The sequence below is a fragment of the Arabidopsis thaliana genome (genome assembly GCF_000001735.4).
Source record: "Arabidopsis thaliana chromosome 1 sequence".
Taxonomy (NCBI): Eukaryota; Viridiplantae; Streptophyta; class Magnoliopsida; order Brassicales; family Brassicaceae; genus Arabidopsis; species Arabidopsis thaliana.
In genome coordinates, this window is record NC_003070.9 from 16,755,762 (window position 1) to 16,778,076 (window position 22,315).

Sequence of the window (22,315 nt, forward strand, 5' to 3'; positions counted from 1 at the left end):
ATCAACAACTTCCGATTACTTCTTATTATTATGTAAATAATAAATGAAACCCAATGTTCATAAAACAAGGGATTTCTGGGTTCACGTTGCAAGAATCAACATTCCTTGCATAGGATGAATCCCTGATTGTTTACAGAGAGAGAGCTAAGGGATAAAACTTCAACGATAACATGAAAATGACGATGACACATGATATTTATTAGCTTCAGCTCTACGCCCACTTGCTTTTAATCACAGCCGTCCAATGATCTTCTTATCACAGCCGTCCACGTGGCCTTTACTTAATATCCTGTATCAGAGTTTTTTACCCCAAAAAAAAAAAGAAACCTAAGAGTTTTAACGAAACTGATTTAGGAGATAAATGTATTTTTAGGTCTCCAATATCAGTTTAGGAATATCTTTGCGGAGGATAAACCCTAATATTTGACGCAACTAATTAAAAATTGAAATACGGTGGAATTTAATTCCTTTTTTAAAAATCGTAAGATATTTCTAGTTTTTTTATATATTTTGTTTAATGTAACTTGTTCCCCAAGATATTTTAGAACACCCTTTTATTTTTATTGTTTTGGTTTCCAGTTTTTTATAGAGTTTTTAAAATATATATTTTATTGTTTAGTTCTTTTCAGGTAATCCTTTTTGCCATTTTTTGCAACTTAGGAATTTAACTTCGTAGAGTGATAGAACTTCCACCGCTGAACTGAAGATATAAAATATATTAGATTAGAATTTTAAATGGAAAAATTTAAAACTAAAAAAGAAAAAAGATTCAAAAATCATGATCATATCTACTTAACATTTTTGAAATACAAAATAAGGAATTTTCCGGGTTGATTTTTTTTTTGGGTTTGACCCGGTTTTTAACCCGGATTTTCGGTCAATTTGATGAATTTAATTGATATTTGGCCCACTTTCTTCAAACTTTCCCACTACTACAAAACAATGACAGCAAGAATCTCGGCAAAATCAATTAGTTAATCAATGCACAAATTAAATACTTTCAATTACCGGAATCAATGCAAGAATATTTACTAAATCAAGCTGTTACCGAATTCAATTCATTTGCTATATTCATTTTTATTCGATTCTGGTATTCTTTTTCTAAGACTTTCCTATAAAAATGGAACCGATTGAATTATTAATCAATTTGGTTTCCTAAAAAAAATGAACAATATAAATTCAGTATTTAAACAACCTTCAATATATGGAAACTACTAAACACAAAACTGTTTCGAAAACGATATTATCCTTAACTGTTAACTGTGAATACCGATTTCAATATTATCGAAGATATTCGATTATTGCTTATCATGATTACGTATATTCTCTATCTCCAAAACCCTATAAACCTATCACACCACTATAAATAATGAACCATTTTCATTCCATCTCTACACGCTTCATACCAATACTCACTAAAGCTATAGATTCCGAATAGAAAGTTTCTAACTCTTAGAAACTCTTAGAGAAGAGATCATTAAAACAGAGAAACTTATAATTTTTTACATTAAAAGTTGAAAATTATTTAAATTAATTTTCTTTTCTCCTAACACATCTAACATAACAAATATGAGATATTAAATATTCGTTGAGGTGAATCAATGATAAATCAGTAGATAAACTTCCGTCAATTATAACATATATTTTTCATACAAAATTTCTAATCTTGAGGCGGTAATTGACATTTGTTGATTTTTTGGGCGTAAATTAACAAATATAGTTTATATATAGTAGAAAACAAAATGTTAAATTGGCAACTGATAAATGTTTATGATCAGCGGACAAGAGTCGATTAGCCTAGTCCAAATCCTCAAATAAATCACGTATGACTAGTACAATTACACAATTCTTGAAAACTAAAATATTTGACATATTTTGAGCTAGAAATGAAAAGAGTAACCAAAATATATTTTTTGTCGTAGTTAGTCTTTTGTTACTATCCCAAAACTTGCTTCAAAATATCTACATCTCCTCTTTGTTTTCCGATGTATATACTATATACCATCATCCACTATTTTCAATATATTTTCATTGAAGTAATAAAATTCTAATATTAATATCTTTTTGGTTATTTTAGTTTATTTATCAAACATGAATTGGAAAAAAAAAACTAAAAAAACGGTTTATAACTCTAGTTTTATCATCGTAGCTTTTATGGTATCAAGACTAATATGATCGTCATAATATGTATATGTAAAACAGTTTATGAATGATGTGATCAATAGTTGTGCAAGGATTGTACAATTGTTCTTACTCATGCATATTAGTTGTCACTTAGAATACATAATTTTATATGTATATATATCAAATCTTTAAATAGATAGACTCAACTGCTTCTCATAATATTCTTACAACACAAAACCATTATTAGAGAGGATCTCCGAGTACCGCTGTCCACCGCCACCAACACCTAGTCCTCTTCATTCTTGATTTGGAGACATTCATTGTAGGCACCGCTTTGATTGGCGTTTACTCCATAACCCCATGGTTGGGGAAACTATAGCCACCTTGAGTTCCTTGATAAGGACTGTAACCACCAGAATTCCCATTAGTCGCTTGATTTCCTTGATAGTAACCACCGGAGTTTTTATAACTGTTTTGATTCACTTGATAACCACCGGAGTTTACATTACCAATTCCTTGATAACCGCCAGAACCAGGAGAATTTCTTTACCGCCGGAGTCGGCAGGATTTCCTTGATAACCGACGGACTGGCAGGATTCCTTGATAGCCACCGATGTTTCCATGATTGGGGCTATCATAACCGGCTAGATCTCCTTGATAACCGTCGGAGTAACCCGCTTTATTGGGTTTTATTCTTCATTATAATTATTAGCCCACCACACAAACATATTTAACAATGTCTTAAGTTCCAACAATCTATTTTACTATCATAACATAAACTTGATTAACACTTACTACACAGCAAGCAATAATTAATTTCTTTTAAACATAGATATATTAACAAAGTCTTATGAAACAGAAAAAATATCAAAAACATATGTTTTTTATCTTCACAATATCACAACTTGAAGCAAAAAAATGCTAAGTTACGTTACCGTACAAATATACATAACAAAATAGACATTACATTCATCATCTAGATTGTAAAAACAAAATATGTTAAATTACTTAACCCGCGGTGTACCGCGGGTCATATCCTAGTGTTTCATCATTTTTGGAACATCCTTTAGTGGTCGTTGGATGCGCAAAGGAAGAGAATCCAAAAAATGTTGTTAGTTTTGAGTGATGAAAAATGTTTGTGTATCAAATCATTTGGATAAAATTAAACACACAATGATAGAAGATGTTGGTGTTGTCTTGAGCAGCTCTATATAGGAAGCAGATACTTCAAGGCATTTAACACATGTCCCTAAAACTGTAAGATATCTAGACCTAAGCAGTGTAGTATAGTGAGTAGTCCAGATTGCATCACAGATCTCCATCGGCTGGAAACTCTTAACATCGAAAATTGTAGAAAATTTGTGTCACTGCCAAGTCTACCCCTTTCACTCATGTCCATAACGAAAAACAAAAATTGTCGATCACTTAGAGAATTTTTGTTGCTTTTTCCATGATCCAAATATAAACTCATATCCCAAAACTGTTTGAAATTAGAAGAAAAATACGGAGGCTAATCATACAACGATGGTTTATGAGTATGTATGCTTCACAACCAGTCAAAGAATGAAAGCGGTCTCAAAACATGATAGATATGTGCTCAAATGAGCTTATCATTAGCTAGATATGAAATGAGATTGAAAATGAAATAGCTCATTAGAGCTTTATTAAGATGTAAATTAAATAAAGGAAAGGAGAGGAAAGAGCCAGTGGATTTATATGAAGCCCATGTAACTAAGGTTTTAGCAAGTAGACTGATGGACTTCTCATGTTGGGCTTCATATAATTCACTACCTCTTTCCTTTTCTTTACTTTATTTGCACCTTAATAAAGCTCTAATGGGCTATTACATTTTTAATTTCATTCATTTCATATATTTTCTATCTAGCTTTGATTCAATCATAAAATATATAAAAAAAAGAGTTGCCTCTTCACAACTCTCTATGTTGCTTTACATTGATGTTCCAAATACAAAATTATATGAATCTCTACTAGGTAAAACTCTTGTTACATGGGCTAATGGACTTCTCATCTTGGACTTCATATGAATCCAAAAATAAAAAGTCCACAAAGAGTTCACTCACAAAGCTATAGGAAGCTCCATAACCATCCCTCTGGTCCGCGTGATGAGGGGACTCAGTGTTTGTCCTCAAGATTTAAGGCTTGCCTTCTTCTTTCTCCTACCAAGAACTATTGTTTTTTTCTGTAACTAGTCGTCTAAGAAACTAAGGAGGTGCGGTCATTATTGAACTTGAATATGAGTCATGGACAATGGCTCCTCGGTTTCTAACGGAATACTCGTTTATAAATCATGGTGACCTGTTTGATTAAAAAAACAAAAGCCATGAACTGGATGTGACAACAAGTGAGATTACATTTGAAACTTTGCTATAAACATGATTGGATTATGGATATGTGGTGTATGGATCTTCAATGAGGAAGCTGAGAGTTCTTTATCTTACTCTACTAGTTAGTCGAATATTAATAGCTCAATGGTAAAATATCTCAAGTAAAGTGCAAAGATCGCGGGTTCGAGTGGTAATTAAGAGGAAACCATATTAAATGTTTTGGTATTTGGTCTGAGGGTTTTAGGTCCAAACCCTTTTAGTAATTAACATATATACCAATTTTTGTTTTATTTTTGAATGACAAATATGTAAAAATTGTTTTTTACTATTATAAAAAGTTATGTGAATAAGTTCCATTACAAAATGGTAAAAACGACGGTCACATAAGATGTTTTATTAGTTGATAATCGAAGGGCGCCAGGAAATATGAATCGAGAAAGCTGAAGTCAAGTTGATTTCTTGTCGGAGTTAGAGACGAGCCACGAAGAGAAGTTATGGAGAGTGGTGTTATCGACTCGATAGCCGGACTGGGTAAATTTCTGAAGCTGAGCCCAAGTAAAGTCAGGGTACTTTCTAGAAGCTTCTTCACCTTCCACAAGTTCAGGAGGAGGTACGATGATTTTATCTTCTCTAGGACAAGAGAAGAATACTAATGACCTTCTCACTTTCTCCTTGTTTACCACTGCCCTGTGGTAACAACTCCTGTAGTTTCCATTTGACAATGCCTTCCAAAATCAAATCCAAAATATTAAGAAAAAAAACTATAAATTAATCATTTCACATTATTTGATATATATTGTATATTATAAAACTGTGTATTTAATTTATGTTCAACAACCCCAAAAAATATAAAAACAGTAGATGTCGTGTAATATCCCATTTTGTCAAAACAATGGCGTTTGCATAAAAAAAGTTAAAGCATAATTTTTCGGAAAGTTGTATTGTATCTAATAAATTTTGTCATTGTTGAGAAAATTTGGTAGCCTTATTCATTAAAAGGTAACGTACCATGAAGGTGTCTCCAACGTTGACGACAAGAGCACCAGGACGAGGGCGAACGGTCTGCCAACTACCTGCGGCAAAGACCTCTAAGCCCACAACATCGTCTTGAAGCAAAACGGTTATAGCCGTTGGGTCATTATGGGGGCCAACACCAAGGGCTTTCTCTGGCTGCTTGCACGGCGGATAATAGTTGCATCTGAAGATGCCACTTCCATCTTCGAAGAATCTCCGGTAGTATGTCCTGTCTTTTAAACCCATACTTATACCCAATAGCTCCATCAAATCCATAACCAGTCCATTCATTGCATCACAAAATTCTTGAAACACTTGACTGAAAAAAACAAGAGTTTCAAGCAACAAAACAGTTAACATTTTAAAATGTAAACATCATCAAGTAGGATTTTTTTTACAGATTTAGTAACGGGAATTCGGGTTTCGTCAAAGTGCCCAACTAATCCCGGGGCGAGCAAACCTTTGGCAAATAGTTTTAAATAAAGTCACCACCGCTAAATCACCTGACGAAAACTCAAGTGATCAAGCGGTCTAAGGGCAAAGTTTACATGTGAAATGAAACATGAGCGCGTAAAAATTTTAAACCCTTGACCCTAAACTCTACATCATTATGCCACCACACACTAGATTCAAATAGGGTTTATCATAACGTTACTATAACTACAATATATGCATGCAATAGATTTACCCGATCTCTTGACGATGGTTGCCTAGCCTTGAGGTTAGAAAGTCTTCAACAACATGGGGTGGCCCCTTTTTGAAGGCCAAAGTCAAAGTCTCATTCCACGGAAGATTGGAGGAAAATCTTTGGCTATGACCTGCGGTATAGCCAGAGATATTCCCCGGGATCCTATAAGCCCTTAGCTTCTCATCCTTGGATAGCCCAAAGAACAAACTCGATATCTCAAGCGCCTTTTCAGCCAAGCCCGACTTGAAGCCATGATTGACCACTAGAAAAGTACCGTGAGCCATGCACGCTTTTTTCACTGCCTTAGCTGCAAGTTGCGTCTCGGCCTCATTGCCATTCAAGAACCCACTCAAGTCGATGATTGGGAGATCGAGGTCGCCTTCTGAAGGGGCAACGTCTTTCTCCGGCCAGAAGAATTCAGCCGGAACATTTGGTTGGCTCTGGAGTAGGGAGAAGTTGACGTCGGAGGAATTCATTTCTCTTGACTTGGGTCTTTTAACTTTGAAGGGGGTTAAATAGGGGCAGACAGTCTGTCTAGATGCATATATGCACATATTGTTTTTTTAGTTTTATCCTTTTTTAATATCTTATCTTAATGTTGATATTGGCCACGTTTGTTTTCAAAATCATACATTGCATTTCTTAGTCAAACGAAAACACAACTCGACATATATATGTTATGTCTGAAATTTCTATATAATAGCATTCACACTTCAGAACACAAATCAAATTTTCTTTTATGTTTATCAGTTTATGCTTCGTGTCATGTTTCCAATTTTAAACAATTATTATTTCCATGTTCACATATACAGATTTAATTTCTAATACAGTCTTTTAATACACCTCTATGTAATATTTTTTTTATTTATCATCTGGAACCTTTATTTATCAAGATAAGAATGAAAATCGCCTAATGTAGACATATATATATATATATATATATATATAGTTAAAAATATTTACCACATATAAAAGGAATAATATAACAGATGTAATGCAATTTGTAGGAAGATATTATCTGATAAATTCAATTTAAAGTGAAAATGATATCTTTCCATTTACTATACAAATTAGAATGGAATTTGTAAGCTATTATCTTATAAATCTTATAATCAACATTTGATCAGCCTAAAAAACGTTGTGATTGGTGATTGCCTGATTGGGAAGGGGTCATGTACGAATTGTATAAGTCATAGAGCGGTTTTGGCAGATATTTTCATGATAACAAAAATGGTTTTAGGACGAATAACTTAAGGCAATGATTAGTTAGTTAGAAATCTGAAAATTTTGAAAATTTAGAAATCTGAAAATTTGTAGATTGAGATTTTCGAATTATCGCACCGATTGGTAGAATGGGTGGAAACCGTTTTAAATATCAAAATTTTAAGAAACTCCAAAATGATATTAAAACTGTTGCCAAGCTTGAAGGTGGCCTGCGGTTTTGGTTCCAAACCCGCATTCCCGAGACTGTCTAAGTAGTTCTGTTTTTTCCAAACTTTCTATTCTTAATGTGACATCTTTTGTAAAACAGTTTTTTTGTTGTTTATAATTTTACATTCATACAAAAAAAGATATTAAAACTGTCTTCTAATAACATGAATTTGGGTAGATCAAAATCAAATCATGTTGTCCCAGAATATCTGGTTTTAAGTGGTTTCTAGAATTTTTGGAAAATAATACATTTTACATTAATATTTTTATTTTTATAAATCTCAAAAATATTTTAGTAGCTTCATAAGGTCTCAACTAATCTACAAAAATATGTTTGAGATTCTTATTATTTATGGACCCATGAGAGCGTCATCAATACCATAAAACCAAAGAATTTTTGAAATGGAGTTATATCACATAGTTCATTCTGTTGAAGACAATGTGTATGATCTAGTTAGCTTAGGTATTTCAAACTAAAAAGACATGTTTGTCTTGTAAAAACAAAATGTGACATTGGTGTGCGTTACTCTAAATTCTTTACCGATCGACCCTAATACTACTTTGATTGCTTTGCACTTGTAGTTTAGGAAATTAAAACTATATCATCATTGGTTGAGTTATTTTTTATATTATTAAAGTTCTTGAGTATATATAAAACAAAAGAGTTGAGGTATCAAAAAGACACCAAGCATGTGATATTATTCTTAAGTACTTTCACTCATTTGATTGTATAGCTTTTGAATGTAACTAATGTTATTTATTGTGTAACTAACTGAGAATTCATCGATTGCTTTGTAAAAGAAAGATCAGAATATTTTCAGTGTCATATCATTATTCTCGATTTGCTTTTGTTAAATTTTAATTATTGTTTTGTCAAGGTAAACATTGATTATCTTATTTGTATGGCTTCATTAGGCATTGTTAGCTCAATTTTATCTAGGGGATCTTTAGTTTTGGAGAGTGTTTACAAGAAGATAAACGATTTAAGAATTTGAAGAATTTTGGAGATAAACACAAAACATCTTGTAGCTCCTTTGGTTTATAGACTTCTAAAATTAATTATAAGTATTAAATGTTTAATACATCTCTACTACCTCAAGTGTCGAAAAAGCTATCCTTATACATGACTACTTTTAATCATTGATAGTTCAATGTTGTAAGAATTCTCGGTAGAAACATGATTTATAATTGAACACTTACACAAAGTTAACTAATACAAATATGACATTAAAACATTCAATTCTAATCTTAACCCTTTTAGCAGGAGTTTATTTTTCCCGTATGATCTCAGAATTCAGACTGGAAAGGTTTGTAGACCTTGAGATCACTAACAATGCCAATAACAGATCCCGCGGCCGCGGCTACGGACACAAAAAGACATGTCACACTCAAGACTTGTAGACAAACCCACTTTGTGCCCCATCTCGGAACATTCTTCTGTGCAATGTACATTTCCACTGGGAAATAAACCGTTAAAGGCCAAAAACCAATGGCCCCCAAGAGACCGACTACATCGTTAAAGAAAGGCATTAACATTGAGATCAACGTTGTTGTCATCACGAAGAACGTCCTCCATACGAGCCTGAAGAGATTCAAGTTAAAGGGCTTCCCCGGGAAGAGTTGGATCTTGATCTCTTTTGTGACGAATTCGCTCTCTGGAAACCTCCTAGAGGCTTCCTTCTCGACGAAGGCAAAGAGGGGTTGGCAATAGACTTGGTAAGCACCGACTAGATGGATCACTATAGCGAGATTAGCAATGTCAAGCAACCAATATGGGTTTCTAAACCCTCCATGAGCGAGGAGATTTCCGGGTGCGTTATCCCCAAATGCTGCATACCCTACACAGCCACATAGCATGTAGAAGACTGTAGTCACTGCCACACTTACAAAAGTCGCTTTTCTCATCGTGTTTACTTCGGCAGGCGGTGATTTCACCGTGTCCTGGATCATCAAATCGTCTAGTTGATTAAAACATCCTTTAAACAAACTCTTATCACACAAACTCGCTTAACAAATAAACCAAACGATGCACTAGTTGTAACAACGTTATTTTTCTTTTGAATCTAACTTAACATTATTTTCAAAAAAAAAAAAACTCGCGTAACAAAAATACCTGAATTTCGATGAGAATCATCGAGTAAGAGTACGCAAACGCAATGTTGCCAAGAGACTGAAATGTTCTCCATATTTTCTGCGACGATGTCACTGTCCCACTCAGTGTCACTGTCCCAACAGTGACTCCAGTGAGACTACCTTTAATTTCTTTGTTCTCTACCACTTTAGAGACACCAAGGCCAAGTCCAATGGCAGAATAAGCAAAAGACATGACCGCAGCGACAATGGAAAGCCACCATAACTGATCAAAATCAGGAATCTGAGAGAATATGATTTGTACAATACCAAACGCAATCATGTAAACATTTCCATTAACATGACAAGGATCATTTGGTCCATTCATCTGTTGGCAACTTGTCCTTTGGATTGCTCTGTAAATTTTTTATTCAAGAAAATTAGTTAACAAGTCAAACAATAATAGAGCCGTTCTTTCGAATCTTTAATGGCACAAAACAAGACTACATTGACTAAAACACTGCATTATTGAGCCAAACATTAATGACTTGTATGGACAATATTGAATAGCAAAATAAAACACGCATCTAACTTTTTTTGGACAAATGTGAACAATTAAAATAAAAAGAGTTTTGTGAAAGCAAAGTTTTAACTTACACCAAACTTATAGCTGATGCAATTGTATATCCAATTGCTGTACCAAATAGATTAACATATTGCACAACTCCACATACTTTCACCTTAATCCCACCTAAAAATGAATCAAGAATGAATTAAGTTTTTGATGATAATAACTATTGGGATATGGAACCGATATGGAGAACCAGAGATCGACAGAGATCAACGGTTGAAATGACAAGGCCAAGATACGGCAAGAAAATATTATTCTAAAAGATAAATGTTAAACTTTCTAAACTTCAATATTAACATTTATCTTCTAGAATAATATCTTTTTGTTATATCTTGGCCTTGTCATCTCAACCGTCGATCTTCGGTTCAATATCCCAATATATGCACCAAAAAGAAACCGAAATGATTTTTTTTTTGTTTACCGAGGTTGGAGTGAATAGCGTCCATGTAAGTGTAGTTTCTTTTGCCGGTAACAGAGTCACCAGATCGGTAACAAGAACAGAGAAGGGTAGATGTGTAAAAAGTAACGAAAGAAAAGAGTAACATAGCCACTGGACCACCAATCCAACCAATCTGAGCAACGGCCCATGCCAATGACAACACTCCTGACCCAATTACTGCTGTTATTATGTGTGCACTTGCTGTCCACACCGTCCCTAAACACCAATCACATTCAAACAGAATTTTAAGACAAGAACTGTAGTAACAATAAAGTCTGTTTTGTTTAACCGTTAATTTTAAGACAACAACTGTAGTAACAATAGTGTTCATACACTTTAGTAACAAAAATCATACTTTTCCATAACATCCACACAAAAAAAGAAGTAGGAATTTGTCACCCCTTAACAAACAAAGCCTATGCATATATTTACTGTAGATGTTTTAAATTGCAAGTTCAACAGACTCCGGGTTTCGGTTTGTATCCCGAAACCCGGAATTAAAAAAATTCCGGGTTTCGGGTTCAAATCCCCGGTTATAGGAAACAGAGACTAATTTTATATTTACTTTGATTCTTGTTTGAACAGATTAGAGAAACATAAAACATAAAATTAGAGAAAAAAAGAGAAATTACCGGTTCGCTTGGGACGACCATCATCATCGAATGAATCCGAGCTATGTTTCGGAAGAACATCCAAATCTTGAACATTCTGAACGACCATCTTCTTCTTTTGGTCGACAATAAGACCAAAATTTACTAAGAAGAATCCAAACTTTACCGACAGGAAAAACGGTTGAAAAAGTTTTACTTGTTTTGTGTTTTCTCGTATAGATCTTGAATTTTTTTAAGACCAGAAGAAGAAGTGAAATCAACGATTATTCAGCGAGAAGAAGAATGATTTTGACCAAATAAAATCAACGGTGACAAGAGACCGATGTTTTCTATGGACCAGAGATTATATAATTGGAAGAGAGTGAAAGTATAGGAATTGACAAAGTAGAGATTAGAAATGCATGATAATATAAATACTGACCAAAGCTTTTGTTGTTTCACTAATTTATAAGCACCGTGGAAGACGGAGACATCCAACTTGTAAGAAGGAAGAAGCAGAGGAAACCGCATGTGCTTTTTTTTTTTTTTTTGTGAGGACTACAAAAATAGTTTATCTTTTTATGAGAAAATGGTTTCATTGTTATACATTAGTGACAACAAGTGCAAAATGTCAAATCTTATAAATTACATATAAGCTAAACAATCAAACTAAATTTTAAGATTTTTACCTTTAAAATATAGATATTTTAATTTTAAATTTTAGAAACAATGATTCATGTCCTTATAATTTAAGAGTATTTGAGTAAATCAAAGTAATTTAAGAAAATATATAATTAGAGATATAGTAGTTTTTATTATTATTGATTATTATGTTATATGTACTTTTGATGTCAAGAGAAAGTTGAAGGAAGATTTAACTTTTGAAATTCGTTATATCATTTGTAAATGAACGATTTGGTGGTATACTTATATTAATATTTTAGAATCATTTATCATAGGCATTACTCAAAAAAAACAAAATATATTTAACATGGGCATGTGTTCAACCATAATTATAAACAAATTGATAAAGTATATATTTTATTAATTTGTTATTTAAATAATTAACGTTTACCATGGACTTCTTTCGTCTATATCTAGTATATTTCTAAAAACTTTCGGTTGGTTTTGAGGAAATGAAAGTGGAAACTATGTATAGTGGTGTTTGCATGTTATGAGTTTGGTCACATTATATACTCTTTTTTGGTTGATAGGTTCTCACAAATTGAAGTTACAAAACAATGTTAAATATTCTCGATTATTTTCCATTTTATTTGTGGAGTTTTTGTATGAACATGCAAAATACACCTCGATTAGATGAAGTTTTTCAACATAACATTGCTAGAATTGCTAGGATTAATCTCAATTCTTAAAAATTCCATAAAAGCTAAACATCAAACCAAATTTTAAGATTTTTACCTTTAAAATATAGATATTTTAATTTTAAAATTTAAAAACAATGATTCATGTCCTTAATTTAATGAGTATTTGAGTAAATTAAAGTAATTATAATTAGAGATATAGTTGTTTTTTCATTATTATTGATTATTATGTTATATGTACTTTTGATGTCAAGAGAAAGTTGACGGAGGATTTAACTTTTCAAATTCCTTATATCATTTGTTTTTTTTTTGTCAACCGGAATTAATTAAACTCAAACGAACCAATTCCGAGGAATTAAAAATAAAGAGATGCTAATAAATTTTTCTTTCTCGCTCTTAAATTCTTTCAAATACACTGGAAACACCGACCATTCGGTTGGAAAATACACTGTCGTTATATCATTTCTAAAGAGTATAAATGAACGATTTGGTGGTATACTTTACTATTTTAGAATCATTTATCATAGGCAATTAGATATTATTTTGAAAAAGAAAATATATTTAAAATTTTGATGGGCAAGTTTTCAACCATAATTACAAACAAATTGATAAAGTAAATATTTTATTAATTTATTATTTAATAGTTATTTAAATAATTAACGTTTACCATGGACTTCTTTGTCTATATCTACTATGTTTCTAAAAACTTTCGGTTGGTTTGAGGAAATGAAAGTGGAAACTATGTAAAGTGGTGTTTGCCTGTTATGAGTTTGGTCATATTATATATACTCTATTTTCGTTGATAAATTCTCACAAATTGAAGTTACATAACAATGTTAAATATTCTCGATTATTTTCAATTTTATTTTTGGAGTTTTTGTATGAACATGCAAAATACACCTCAATTAGATGAAGTTTTTCAACATAACATTGATAGAATGGGTTTCACTTTTTTTAAATGCTTATTGCTGTGCAATGGTTTTCCGAAGTTTTCTGCATATATGAATTACCAAAAAATAGGAAATTTAATATAATCATTGGAACATCTAATCTATTATTTGAGTTGGAAAACATTTTGATTTTTCAGAACGATGTTGTTGGAAAACCAATAATTCATCTGAAAAGTATATTGATAGAAAAAGTTGACAAAAAAAAATATATATAGATGAAAAATAAATCAAAGTATCTGTTTTTCTTAATATATTTTTTAAAATTCATGCTTTGATATAGCTGTATTCAATGTGCAATTATATCTCGTGTTTGACACCAGATTTTGTGTCTGGAGTTAAAGCTGAGTTGCCTATATTTGGTCCACGCATTTGGGTATTCGGTTCGGTTTTAAATAGTATTAGTTCGATTAATTTTTGACAAATGTACTAAGAATTTCTGAATATTTTGGTTATGTTGGTCTAAAAATAATTAATAATTTTGGATTATAGTTGTAATTTTGGATAACTAAGAAATTTATTAATATGTTGAGTATATAATTTATATTTTGTACATTACATGACCAAGTAGGTGTTCGGTTCGATTCTGGTTCTTCAGATATAGGAGTTTGGGATTTCTTCAGATATTTTGTCTCTTTCGGGTTTAATTCGATTTTTTTTGTTGGATCGATATTAGTTCGGTTCTATTTAGATAGCATAAAAAAAATGAGATAAAATAAAATTAAATCATAATTTTGCGATTGTTTCTAAGTTGTAATAATCGTTGGAAATACCTTACATTTTAAGCTTCGATATTAAGCTACTAGATCAGTTTTGCCAATATTTTCAGATTATACCGACCAATAAGATTGACCTAACCGAGAATAACCATCTAGTCGTGTGCTCGAATAAAAACTAGATTTGAGTTGAATGATGGAACGAGATGCGGTAAGGTGTGGTAAGTTCACCATGGTTTTAGCTTTGGGAGATATTCTCCTCTTCTCCTCAAAGGTGATAAGTATCACAGTTGAATCCTGGATTCCGGTTGAGATATTGTCATCTTCTCCTTCAAGGTAATGGATTGTAAGTTAAGATTTAGAGCTTAATTTTTAACTGTAAGAATATAGGGTTTGTGGTTTATGTTTTGGTTTGATATATGGATGTACTTACCTATTAAATTGAACACCAACCATGTAAAGACACCTTAATTTATTGTGTATGTATATTTAAACTTTTAATTTACTTAAAGTTAATTTTCGGTGTTCTAGAACATGGGCTAGATGAGCATCTAGGCGTTATTAGGCGGTGAGGTAGATTTGGCGGACTATGCGGTCACTAAACAAATTAGACATTATTAGGTGGGTTTGTGCGGGTTAGGCGGATTTAAATGTGTCCTAATGTTAAAAATATATATATTTAAAATTGGGTCTAAAGACACCTATAATTTTTATATTCTACTTTCAAATGTTAAATTTCAATTCATTCTAAAAAATGTAAAAATGTTATAAATTTTCATAATGTTTTTTCAGCATCTCATATAATTATACAAATATTCTAAAACTGCCTTAAATCGCCTAGACTCCGACTAAGCATTTCTAGGCACTAGATGGAGGATTACCGTCCGTTTAGCGCATAGCGCTTTCTTGAACATTGCTAATTTTATTTTTACATATATAATTTAACAAAATCTACAAATAGAAAATAACTGAAAAGGGGGAAATCATTACAAATATGTCCAATTTTCCTGTGTATTAAATCATTTACAAGAAACAAAAATATTGGTCTAAATAAAAGCTCTTGATTCTTAACACTTAACACATTTTCTTTTGTCAACAATGATACAATATATATTATACGAACTTTAATACGACAGTATACTACAGCTTCACAAATCATTATGTTATATACTTATAGGTCATTCAAATTTTACCCATTTAAGAGTTTAAATAATACAATATGTCTTGAAAATCATAAAATGATAGTATAAAAAAAAGGAGAAGCCTTTAAGAGAAAATTGAAAAAAAAAGACTATTAATTTGAACTTTCATTATAAATTGATGGGAATGTGAGATAATACTGTGTGAATGCAGTGTCCAACAATAGAACTCTTTATTGAGGAAAAAGCCGCAACATTATTTAAATTGATTGGTGATGTTTGGAAAGATGGTGAATTGCGTACGACCATCGAAAGTTGGTCAGTAAAGTGACTTTGAATATCGATCGACTTACTCTCACTTACCATCGAGTTCAAAACTGTTGACCTTTTCAGTTTCCACCATTGAATACAAGTCAAAGTTCGATAATAATAATAATATCCCAAAAGAATTCGATAGTTCTTAAATAAATGACCAAAAAGCATGTCAAAAAGATAAAAATAAAATAATAATAATGGCCAAAAAGCTTCATACCAAAACAATGCGTAAACATTCTTAGTAATACATTTTTCAGAATCTAAGTCATACATTTTTATTCGTTTTTCAACTTATAAAAACAGAAACTGGAACAAAGCACCCTTTCTACATCCCAGTGGTCAAGTTGCCACTGCATGTAGGTTTAAGGATTTATTCTTGTAGACATACATGGCTAGCTAGTTGCAGATCTAACAAAGTATTTCGAAATTTTGTAGACAAAATTATATACTGAAGAAAAATATTGATTTGAGGGTAACGACAATTGTTAAACCGAAAAGAGTAGTATTTTATTCTATTTTGGCTAAGCAGAATAATATGTTATAATAGTACACATAATAAAAATACAAATTTATGTTTTTTTTTTGTTAAAAAAAATTACAAATTTATGTTTTATACACGATATGGCAAGTTGTCACTGAGATTACATATCCATTTTTCGATTATTTTGTGTTTGTCTAAAAATTTACAACTATAAAAATTTATTAGTATAGTGAGGGAAAAAAAATGATTCTCACTATACAATAAATATTTTACGAAGAGATATAAACGAGAAAAATAAGAGAGAACGCAATAATTAATATGTCTTTGAGCCACTTCATATAGATTTTGTACCATTTTTTTTTCTTTCTTATTGTTCTAAGTGCAATAATAATATTTTTTTTTGTATAGACAAACAGGAAACTTGATAGAATTTAGGATTTATAGATATATTCAGAGGTTATGCTCCTCTTTTTTGGGTTTAGTTTTCCGGGAATAGTTATGTTTTCCACCGGCTTAGTTTCTCAAAGACTTTCGACTCTTGTCGATCTTGTATTTCAAAATCCTATTCTACCTACGTATAATATAATGGAATCATGCAGATGAAAAAAAAGAGATATATTCATAGGAATGAAACTTTACAAGTAGATGATTTATTTTCTTTTTCAATATTCTGATTATTACAGAGAAAATTGTAGACTGCCCAATTTCTATATATAGTTTAGTAAGTTGGACCGTTTTTTGCTTTAGCATTGATTGGTTATCTTAAGATACTCGAGTTGGATGTTTGTGAACAATATTAGAGTAGAAGAGTTAGGTACGTTATTATCAGTAGGCAAGAAGCATCAAATTCCAAATACTTCCCGTAAAGAATAAAATAATTACAAAACAAAACTCAATATATTGGATCTAAATTATACTTTTCCTATGTATCCTAATATTTTTCAATTGTTATAATCTTTGTAATCATATTTTTGTATTAAGGTAAACTGAACCATAATTTAAACTATACTGTGGATTTAATTTATAGCATTACCGTATTACCATGCATGCACCCGAATTTATATAAGTTCAATAGTTTTCAGAACTATATAACTATTGGTTTTATTATTTTACACCTAAATTGTTAGTCCATGATGATAAAAAAAACATAGATATACATTGATGGCCATCTTTCTATATCAGTAAGAAATATTCTAATCGATCGAGGACCAGCCAAAACATTCTTCAATATAAACAACTCTTTATAAACATGATTCATATTCGTATGCAGCTTCCCTGTATCCACTAGTTTTGAAAAGATATGCTCGTCTCTTTACACACTAAACTATTGTATTACTATGAAAGTAGTTATTGTCAAGCGTTTGCATGTCGGTAATACAAATTTAAAACAATAATTAAGATTACGATTTAGATATTGGTATAATTTAACTTTCTATACTTGTTTTAAAAGGTTTTCGATGCATGTTTATTATTCTATCTTAAAATATTATATTTATTTGCGGAAGTTCCATTTGTCTAATGGTTGACCAATGGTTCATTTAAGCTTTTACATTAAGAGGTTTGGAGTTTAAATTCTAGCTACTGCAATTTATTAGTAGATTTGTAGATTAATGGAGGCAAGTGTGCAGAAAATCTCTAACGATGTACAATTATAGTTGTTCACTAAGATTCTACGCAGAGAAGATATTGAAGATGTCCATCAAAAACATGGAGAAAGAGAAAGAGGTGTCGATCGACATATGTGCTCAAAAATAAAACAACTAAATATATGTTTATGTTTAGATATTGAAACCCCTTGACAAAAAGAAAAAGTTTAGATATTAAAACCATATATAAACATTAAAATATGTCATAGTAATTTTTTTTTTTTATTAAGATCATGGTAAAATTATGCGTAGATATAGTTTTTATTGAACGAGATCAATCAGAAAGACGGAGACCAAAAACTATTGGGGACCAACTAACAAGCAACTGAAGTCGTCGAAGCACATTTGAAGTGAACGTTGTGAACTCCTAACCTAAATTTATTCTCGAACAAATTGTATTGTGATTAGGATTCATAGTTAAAGATAGGGAAGTTCTAAACCAATTATTAGGATAAGTTCCAAATCCATTACGTCCACAAGATTAATTGGTCTACAACCAAATTTAGTTTAAGTTAGGTTTTATTGATCTCCCAAAAAAAATTGTTACATCGAAAAACTCGAATTCAAAAATAGATCACCGTCAGATAGTTTTCTACAAAAAAAATTTTGTCATTTGATTTTAATTAAAACTCAAAAGAGCCAAAACTGAGAAATATTGTTTGGAAAAAATATCGAAAAAGCACAAACTTTCAAATTTGGAAAAAAAACATATAAAATTTTGAAATATCACTTAAATACCAAAGTTGTTGTTGACTTTATAATTAAATAGATAATTTTTGTGACTTTACCATTTTGGACACGTCGTTAAGTCAACGGACAAAAAAATTAACTCGGAACCTCTCAGATGTATCATTCATTCATTCCATTACCGACTAAGCTGAAGCATTTAATTGTTCGTTCTCAAAGACATACATATTTTATATAGGTTACAACAAAATTAACGGGGTTAATCAATTTTATTAATAGGTTCTGTTTCTTGTCGCTCTGTAATATTACAAAAATCATTTGTCCTAAAACATTTGATGTCTTACGGAAATCAAGAATATTGCAATTCAAGAATGTTTAAATTGAACATTGAATTCAGTAATTTATCAAATTCATTTATCACTTGATCAATAATAGCCATGAAATCTGCATAACACGTTTGTTTGCATATTTAAGCAGATTGATAATAACTTTTCCCACTTTTACCAATCAAATCATATCACCTAATTACGTCACTTTCTAGAGGAAGCCAAAATAAATCAGCTTAACAAGTTTTCAAAGTGAGATCGTAGATAGCTAATTTTATAAATAGACCAACAACAGCAAAATCATGTACAATCAAACAATTAAATCCAACACAACATTGGAACAAAGTTAAATTAAAGGATTTTTAGCTGTTGTTGAAGAACTCTTGTGGGATTACGGATGGACAAAACTTCTTCGCCACAAACTTGTACTGCAAAAAAAAAACACAAAAATCCAATCGTTATTAGCACATAAAACAACTTAATCATCATTCTTAATTGTTATCACAAATAAATAAACACAACAACTTACTTTGTGTTGACTATACTTCTCTCTAACAGCAGGTAGTGTAGAGCCGTGAGCAGTACTACACAATCGTTGAAGATCCTTCACACATCCTCTCAACTCCATCGCTTTATATTGCGTATAGTGTTGCAACGTCGAGTTCTGATCCAACCAAACAACAAACACATTTTACTACATGATTCTTATAAAGAGTAAAACAGTGTCTTAAGGTTGTTTAAACATACCCATGGTCGTCTTGTTGGGTCTAGAATGTACTTAGCCAAGAAAATGGCGGAAGCAGCTACTAGTGAAGGAGAATGAGAGAGCATAGTGTACTCTAGTAGCGATAATTCCGCAATGTAGTTAGCCATACATTCTAGCTGCATCAATGGAGCTTCATGAACACCATGAGCAGCTCGAACAAAGCGTCTGAAAATTCAAGTTGTACGATCCAACTGGTTAGTAATTAGTACAGAATTGTATGAGATAAGAGAAGGATCTGTTTTGTAAAGCAATCATCTCACTAACCTTAGAAAACATTTCGTAGTTGGTGCAGTCATTTCAAACTTCAAGTAATTCAGAACATCAGATTCCATATCAAGAACTTCATCTTTGAGATATGTATTATCAGTAATGTAACAAAACTCCTCAACTTGTGGAGCACATATCTCTTCATATTTCGCTGCTATCATCATACAAGCCACACCAAGCAACTGAAGTTTCTGTCTACTAATCACATTCCCAGATAAATACCTATCTATATAGTTCACAGTCAAATACAACGTCTCCGGTACAAGCCTATACTCTTCAGACACCTACAAGAAACCGAAAAAACCCTTAATAAAACATCGACAAGAGTGACAAAAGCCATCACATTTTCTCAATATAACTATCATTCACCTCAATAAGCCAATCAACTAAGATTCCACGCATACTCGAATTCACATCTTTCTGAACTCTCTCCATGTAATCAACATCAGGTCGCTTCTTAGCCTAGCATATAGATGATACACAGATTCAGAAAACTTGCAAACACATAAAGCTAAAAATATCACATTCTGGTTAAGAGTTATCACCTCAGAAGCACGAAGATGCTTATAAATGTCACAAGCAAACGTAGCACAAAGCTGAGGATCACCATTGTTACTATCAATGTTAACAATCTGATTCTTATCCATTTTCTTCATATCAGATAACACATCTCTACTACAATAATTATCTGCAATACCAAGCAAATCAATTCAATACCAAAACAATATAAACAACAAAGTCATAGAGAACCATTAGTAAGAAGTAGTACCAATTGTTTCTGAATTCGGCGTTATGAACAGATTACTCAAAGCTTTCCTCTCAATCGAAACAACAGCCGAAACGTCGTCGTTTTCGATATACTCAACTTGAGGACTCTTGTAGGAATCACTTGAAGACCTAGTCTCGTCCATTGATACTGAGCCATCATCAGATTTGCTAGGTGAAGAAGCAACTTTGTGAGGAACTATGCTTTGTTGCAGATTGCTAGAGAAACTGGCATTAACGCAAACACTTGGTGCTATCTTCAATTTCGCTGACTTGTTTGAACAATGTACCTATACAAAACCAAAATCAAACTCAAAATCAATAAGCAATCTCATAGATTCAATCAAAGAAACAATGAATCCATATTCAAAATTGATCACAAAAACCAAATCCACAACAAAAAATGAAGCGAAGAAACAATGGATCTATAGTGAATTAGAGTAAGCGAATCTTCAAATCAAACTAAATAGATCACAGAAACGAAAGATTTTGAAAAATTCATAGCGAAATTGAAGAACCTCACCGAATCAGAATTTTGTAATCGTGAGGCGATTTTTTGATTGGTAATGTTACTTAACGGTGCTCGTTTCTTCGTCATCGCCGGCATAAGTTTAACAGAATTCTCCGATGAAGATGGTGCTTGACGCTTCGCTAATGAAGATTTCGTCGAAGAGGAAAACGAAGATCGCCGATTCTGAAGAATGTTCGACATTTTTTTTCTTAGGGTAAAATGAATCTTCTCTGAGAATCTCTGAAAAAGGAAACAGAGTTTTAATGGCGAAAGAGAAAGAGAAAGAGAGAGAGGTTTTAAAAACAAAGCGAAGGAAGTGAGGTTAAATAATTTTTTGAAATTTGAGGAATGATCGTGACCGTTGATTTTGAAGTGTAGATTTTGTTTTGGAGCGTGCACGAATTTTAAAGGTGTATGTCTGTTATTTAGTATTGATCACTGACCTGTTATATTACGCCACGTATGGGTTAATTAGCTTTTAGGGAAACAATGTGTGACAGTCAGTAACGAGACTCGGTTCGGTTTACTTTTTTTGAATTCGAATTTCAAACGGAAATAAATTCGAATTTCAAACGGTCACCTTTTGGGTGCTCTTTCTCTCTTTTTTAAAATAAGTTGGAGACATAAACCATATAAAGATAAATTTATACATTGAAATCAGGAGCTGCTATTTTTCAATTTTAAATACTTTTACCACGAAAATTCAATGTGATTTGCTGTTTAAAATTTTCAAAATGTGAAATATGGAGTTTATGAGTAAAATATTTGATCATGATATTTCTTGAGTGTTGTTACTTGTTTAGTAACAAGAATACATTAGAGAAATCTCAAGTTCTCATGAATACATTAATTTTGGTATTCACCGATACTAGTCGTGGCTAAGTTAGAAGGTCTATATCAAGTTTTTGATGAATATTGTTAAGACTAGCATTGTTATTAAGAGTTGGATAGGAAGTAGGAATTTTTCATGATAGTATTGATGCTAGTTCATGGTAATATTGATGCTAGAAAATAAGAGTTCGTTAGGAACTTTTGGTGAAGTAAAGATTCACTTAATTGGAAATTATTAAGTGAAATTAATATTAAGTTATTAAG

The 22,315-nt window shown here is 31.8% G+C and overlaps 4 protein-coding genes, 1 long non-coding RNA gene and 1 other non-coding gene across 6 annotated transcripts; 1 reads left to right on the plus strand and 5 right to left on the minus strand.

Moving 5' to 3' along the window:
• The first annotated feature begins 70 nt into the window (after nucleotides 1–70).
• AT1G07237 lies at nucleotides 71–271 on the plus strand. Its single transcript, NR_139212.1, has one exon. It is a non-coding gene; the product is annotated as an other RNA (long non-coding RNA).
• A 2,077-nt stretch (nucleotides 272–2,348) lies between these two features.
• AT1G44085 (glycine-rich protein) lies at nucleotides 2,349–2,747 on the minus strand (the record flags this gene model as incomplete). Its single annotated transcript, NM_103534.1, has 3 exons — nucleotides 2,349–2,416; nucleotides 2,508–2,639; nucleotides 2,675–2,747. The coding sequence occupies 3 exons, from the start codon at nucleotides 2,745–2,747 to the stop codon at nucleotides 2,349–2,351; spliced, it is 273 nt and encodes a 90-aa protein (NP_175074.1).
• Nucleotides 2,748–4,854: 2,107 nt separating this feature from the next.
• GA20OX5 (gibberellin 20-oxidase 5) lies at nucleotides 4,855–6,725 on the minus strand (the record flags this gene model as incomplete). The annotated part of the gene is made up of 3 exons (NM_103535.2): nucleotides 4,855–5,194; nucleotides 5,478–5,802; nucleotides 6,172–6,725. The coding sequence occupies 3 exons, from the start codon at nucleotides 6,723–6,725 to the stop codon at nucleotides 4,916–4,918; spliced, it is 1,158 nt and encodes a 385-aa protein (NP_175075.1). The 3' UTR covers nucleotides 4,855–4,915.
• Nucleotides 6,726–8,630: 1,905 nt separating this feature from the next.
• On the minus strand, nucleotides 8,631–11,924 carry AAP5 (amino acid permease 5). Its single transcript, NM_103536.4, has 5 exons — nucleotides 11,375–11,924; nucleotides 10,725–10,958; nucleotides 10,330–10,423; nucleotides 9,716–10,088; nucleotides 8,631–9,543 (listed from the first exon to the last, which is right to left on the minus strand). Exons 1-5 carry the CDS (start codon nucleotides 11,460–11,462, stop codon nucleotides 8,890–8,892), a joined length of 1,443 nt encoding a protein of 480 aa, NP_175076.2. The 5' UTR covers nucleotides 11,463–11,924; the 3' UTR covers nucleotides 8,631–8,889.
• Nucleotides 10,498–10,677, minus strand: MIR5024. Its single transcript, NR_139213.1, has one exon. It is a non-coding gene; the product is annotated as a microRNA ath-MIR5024 precursor (primary transcript).
• Nucleotides 11,925–19,003: 7,079 nt separating the features above from the next.
• On the minus strand, nucleotides 19,004–21,591 carry CYCA1;1 (Cyclin A1;1). Its single transcript, NM_103537.5, has 8 exons — nucleotides 21,233–21,591; nucleotides 20,714–20,999; nucleotides 20,490–20,632; nucleotides 20,314–20,406; nucleotides 19,942–20,228; nucleotides 19,659–19,842; nucleotides 19,441–19,575; nucleotides 19,004–19,339 (listed from the first exon to the last, which is right to left on the minus strand). Exons 1-8 carry the CDS (start codon nucleotides 21,419–21,421, stop codon nucleotides 19,274–19,276), a joined length of 1,383 nt encoding a protein of 460 aa, NP_175077.1. The 5' UTR covers nucleotides 21,422–21,591; the 3' UTR covers nucleotides 19,004–19,273.
• Between the last annotated feature and the right edge of the window lie 724 nt (nucleotides 21,592–22,315).

What these genes read in the sequence shown, in the direction of transcription:
- AAP5 (NM_103536.4), bottom strand. Translation starts at nt 11,462, where the DNA reads ATGGTCGTTCAGAATGTTCAAGATTTGGATGTTCTTCCGAAACATAGC. An exon ending in TGGTCGTCCCAAGCGAACCG is followed by an intron (nt 10,959 to 11,374) that starts GTAATTTCTCTT and finishes ATTGGTGTTTAG; the next exon opens with GGACGGTGTGGACAGCAAGT. An exon ending in GCATCAGCTATAAGTTTGGT is followed by an intron (nt 10,089 to 10,329) that starts GTAAGTTAAAAC and finishes AAAAATTTACAG; the next exon opens with AGCAATCCAAAGGACAAGTT.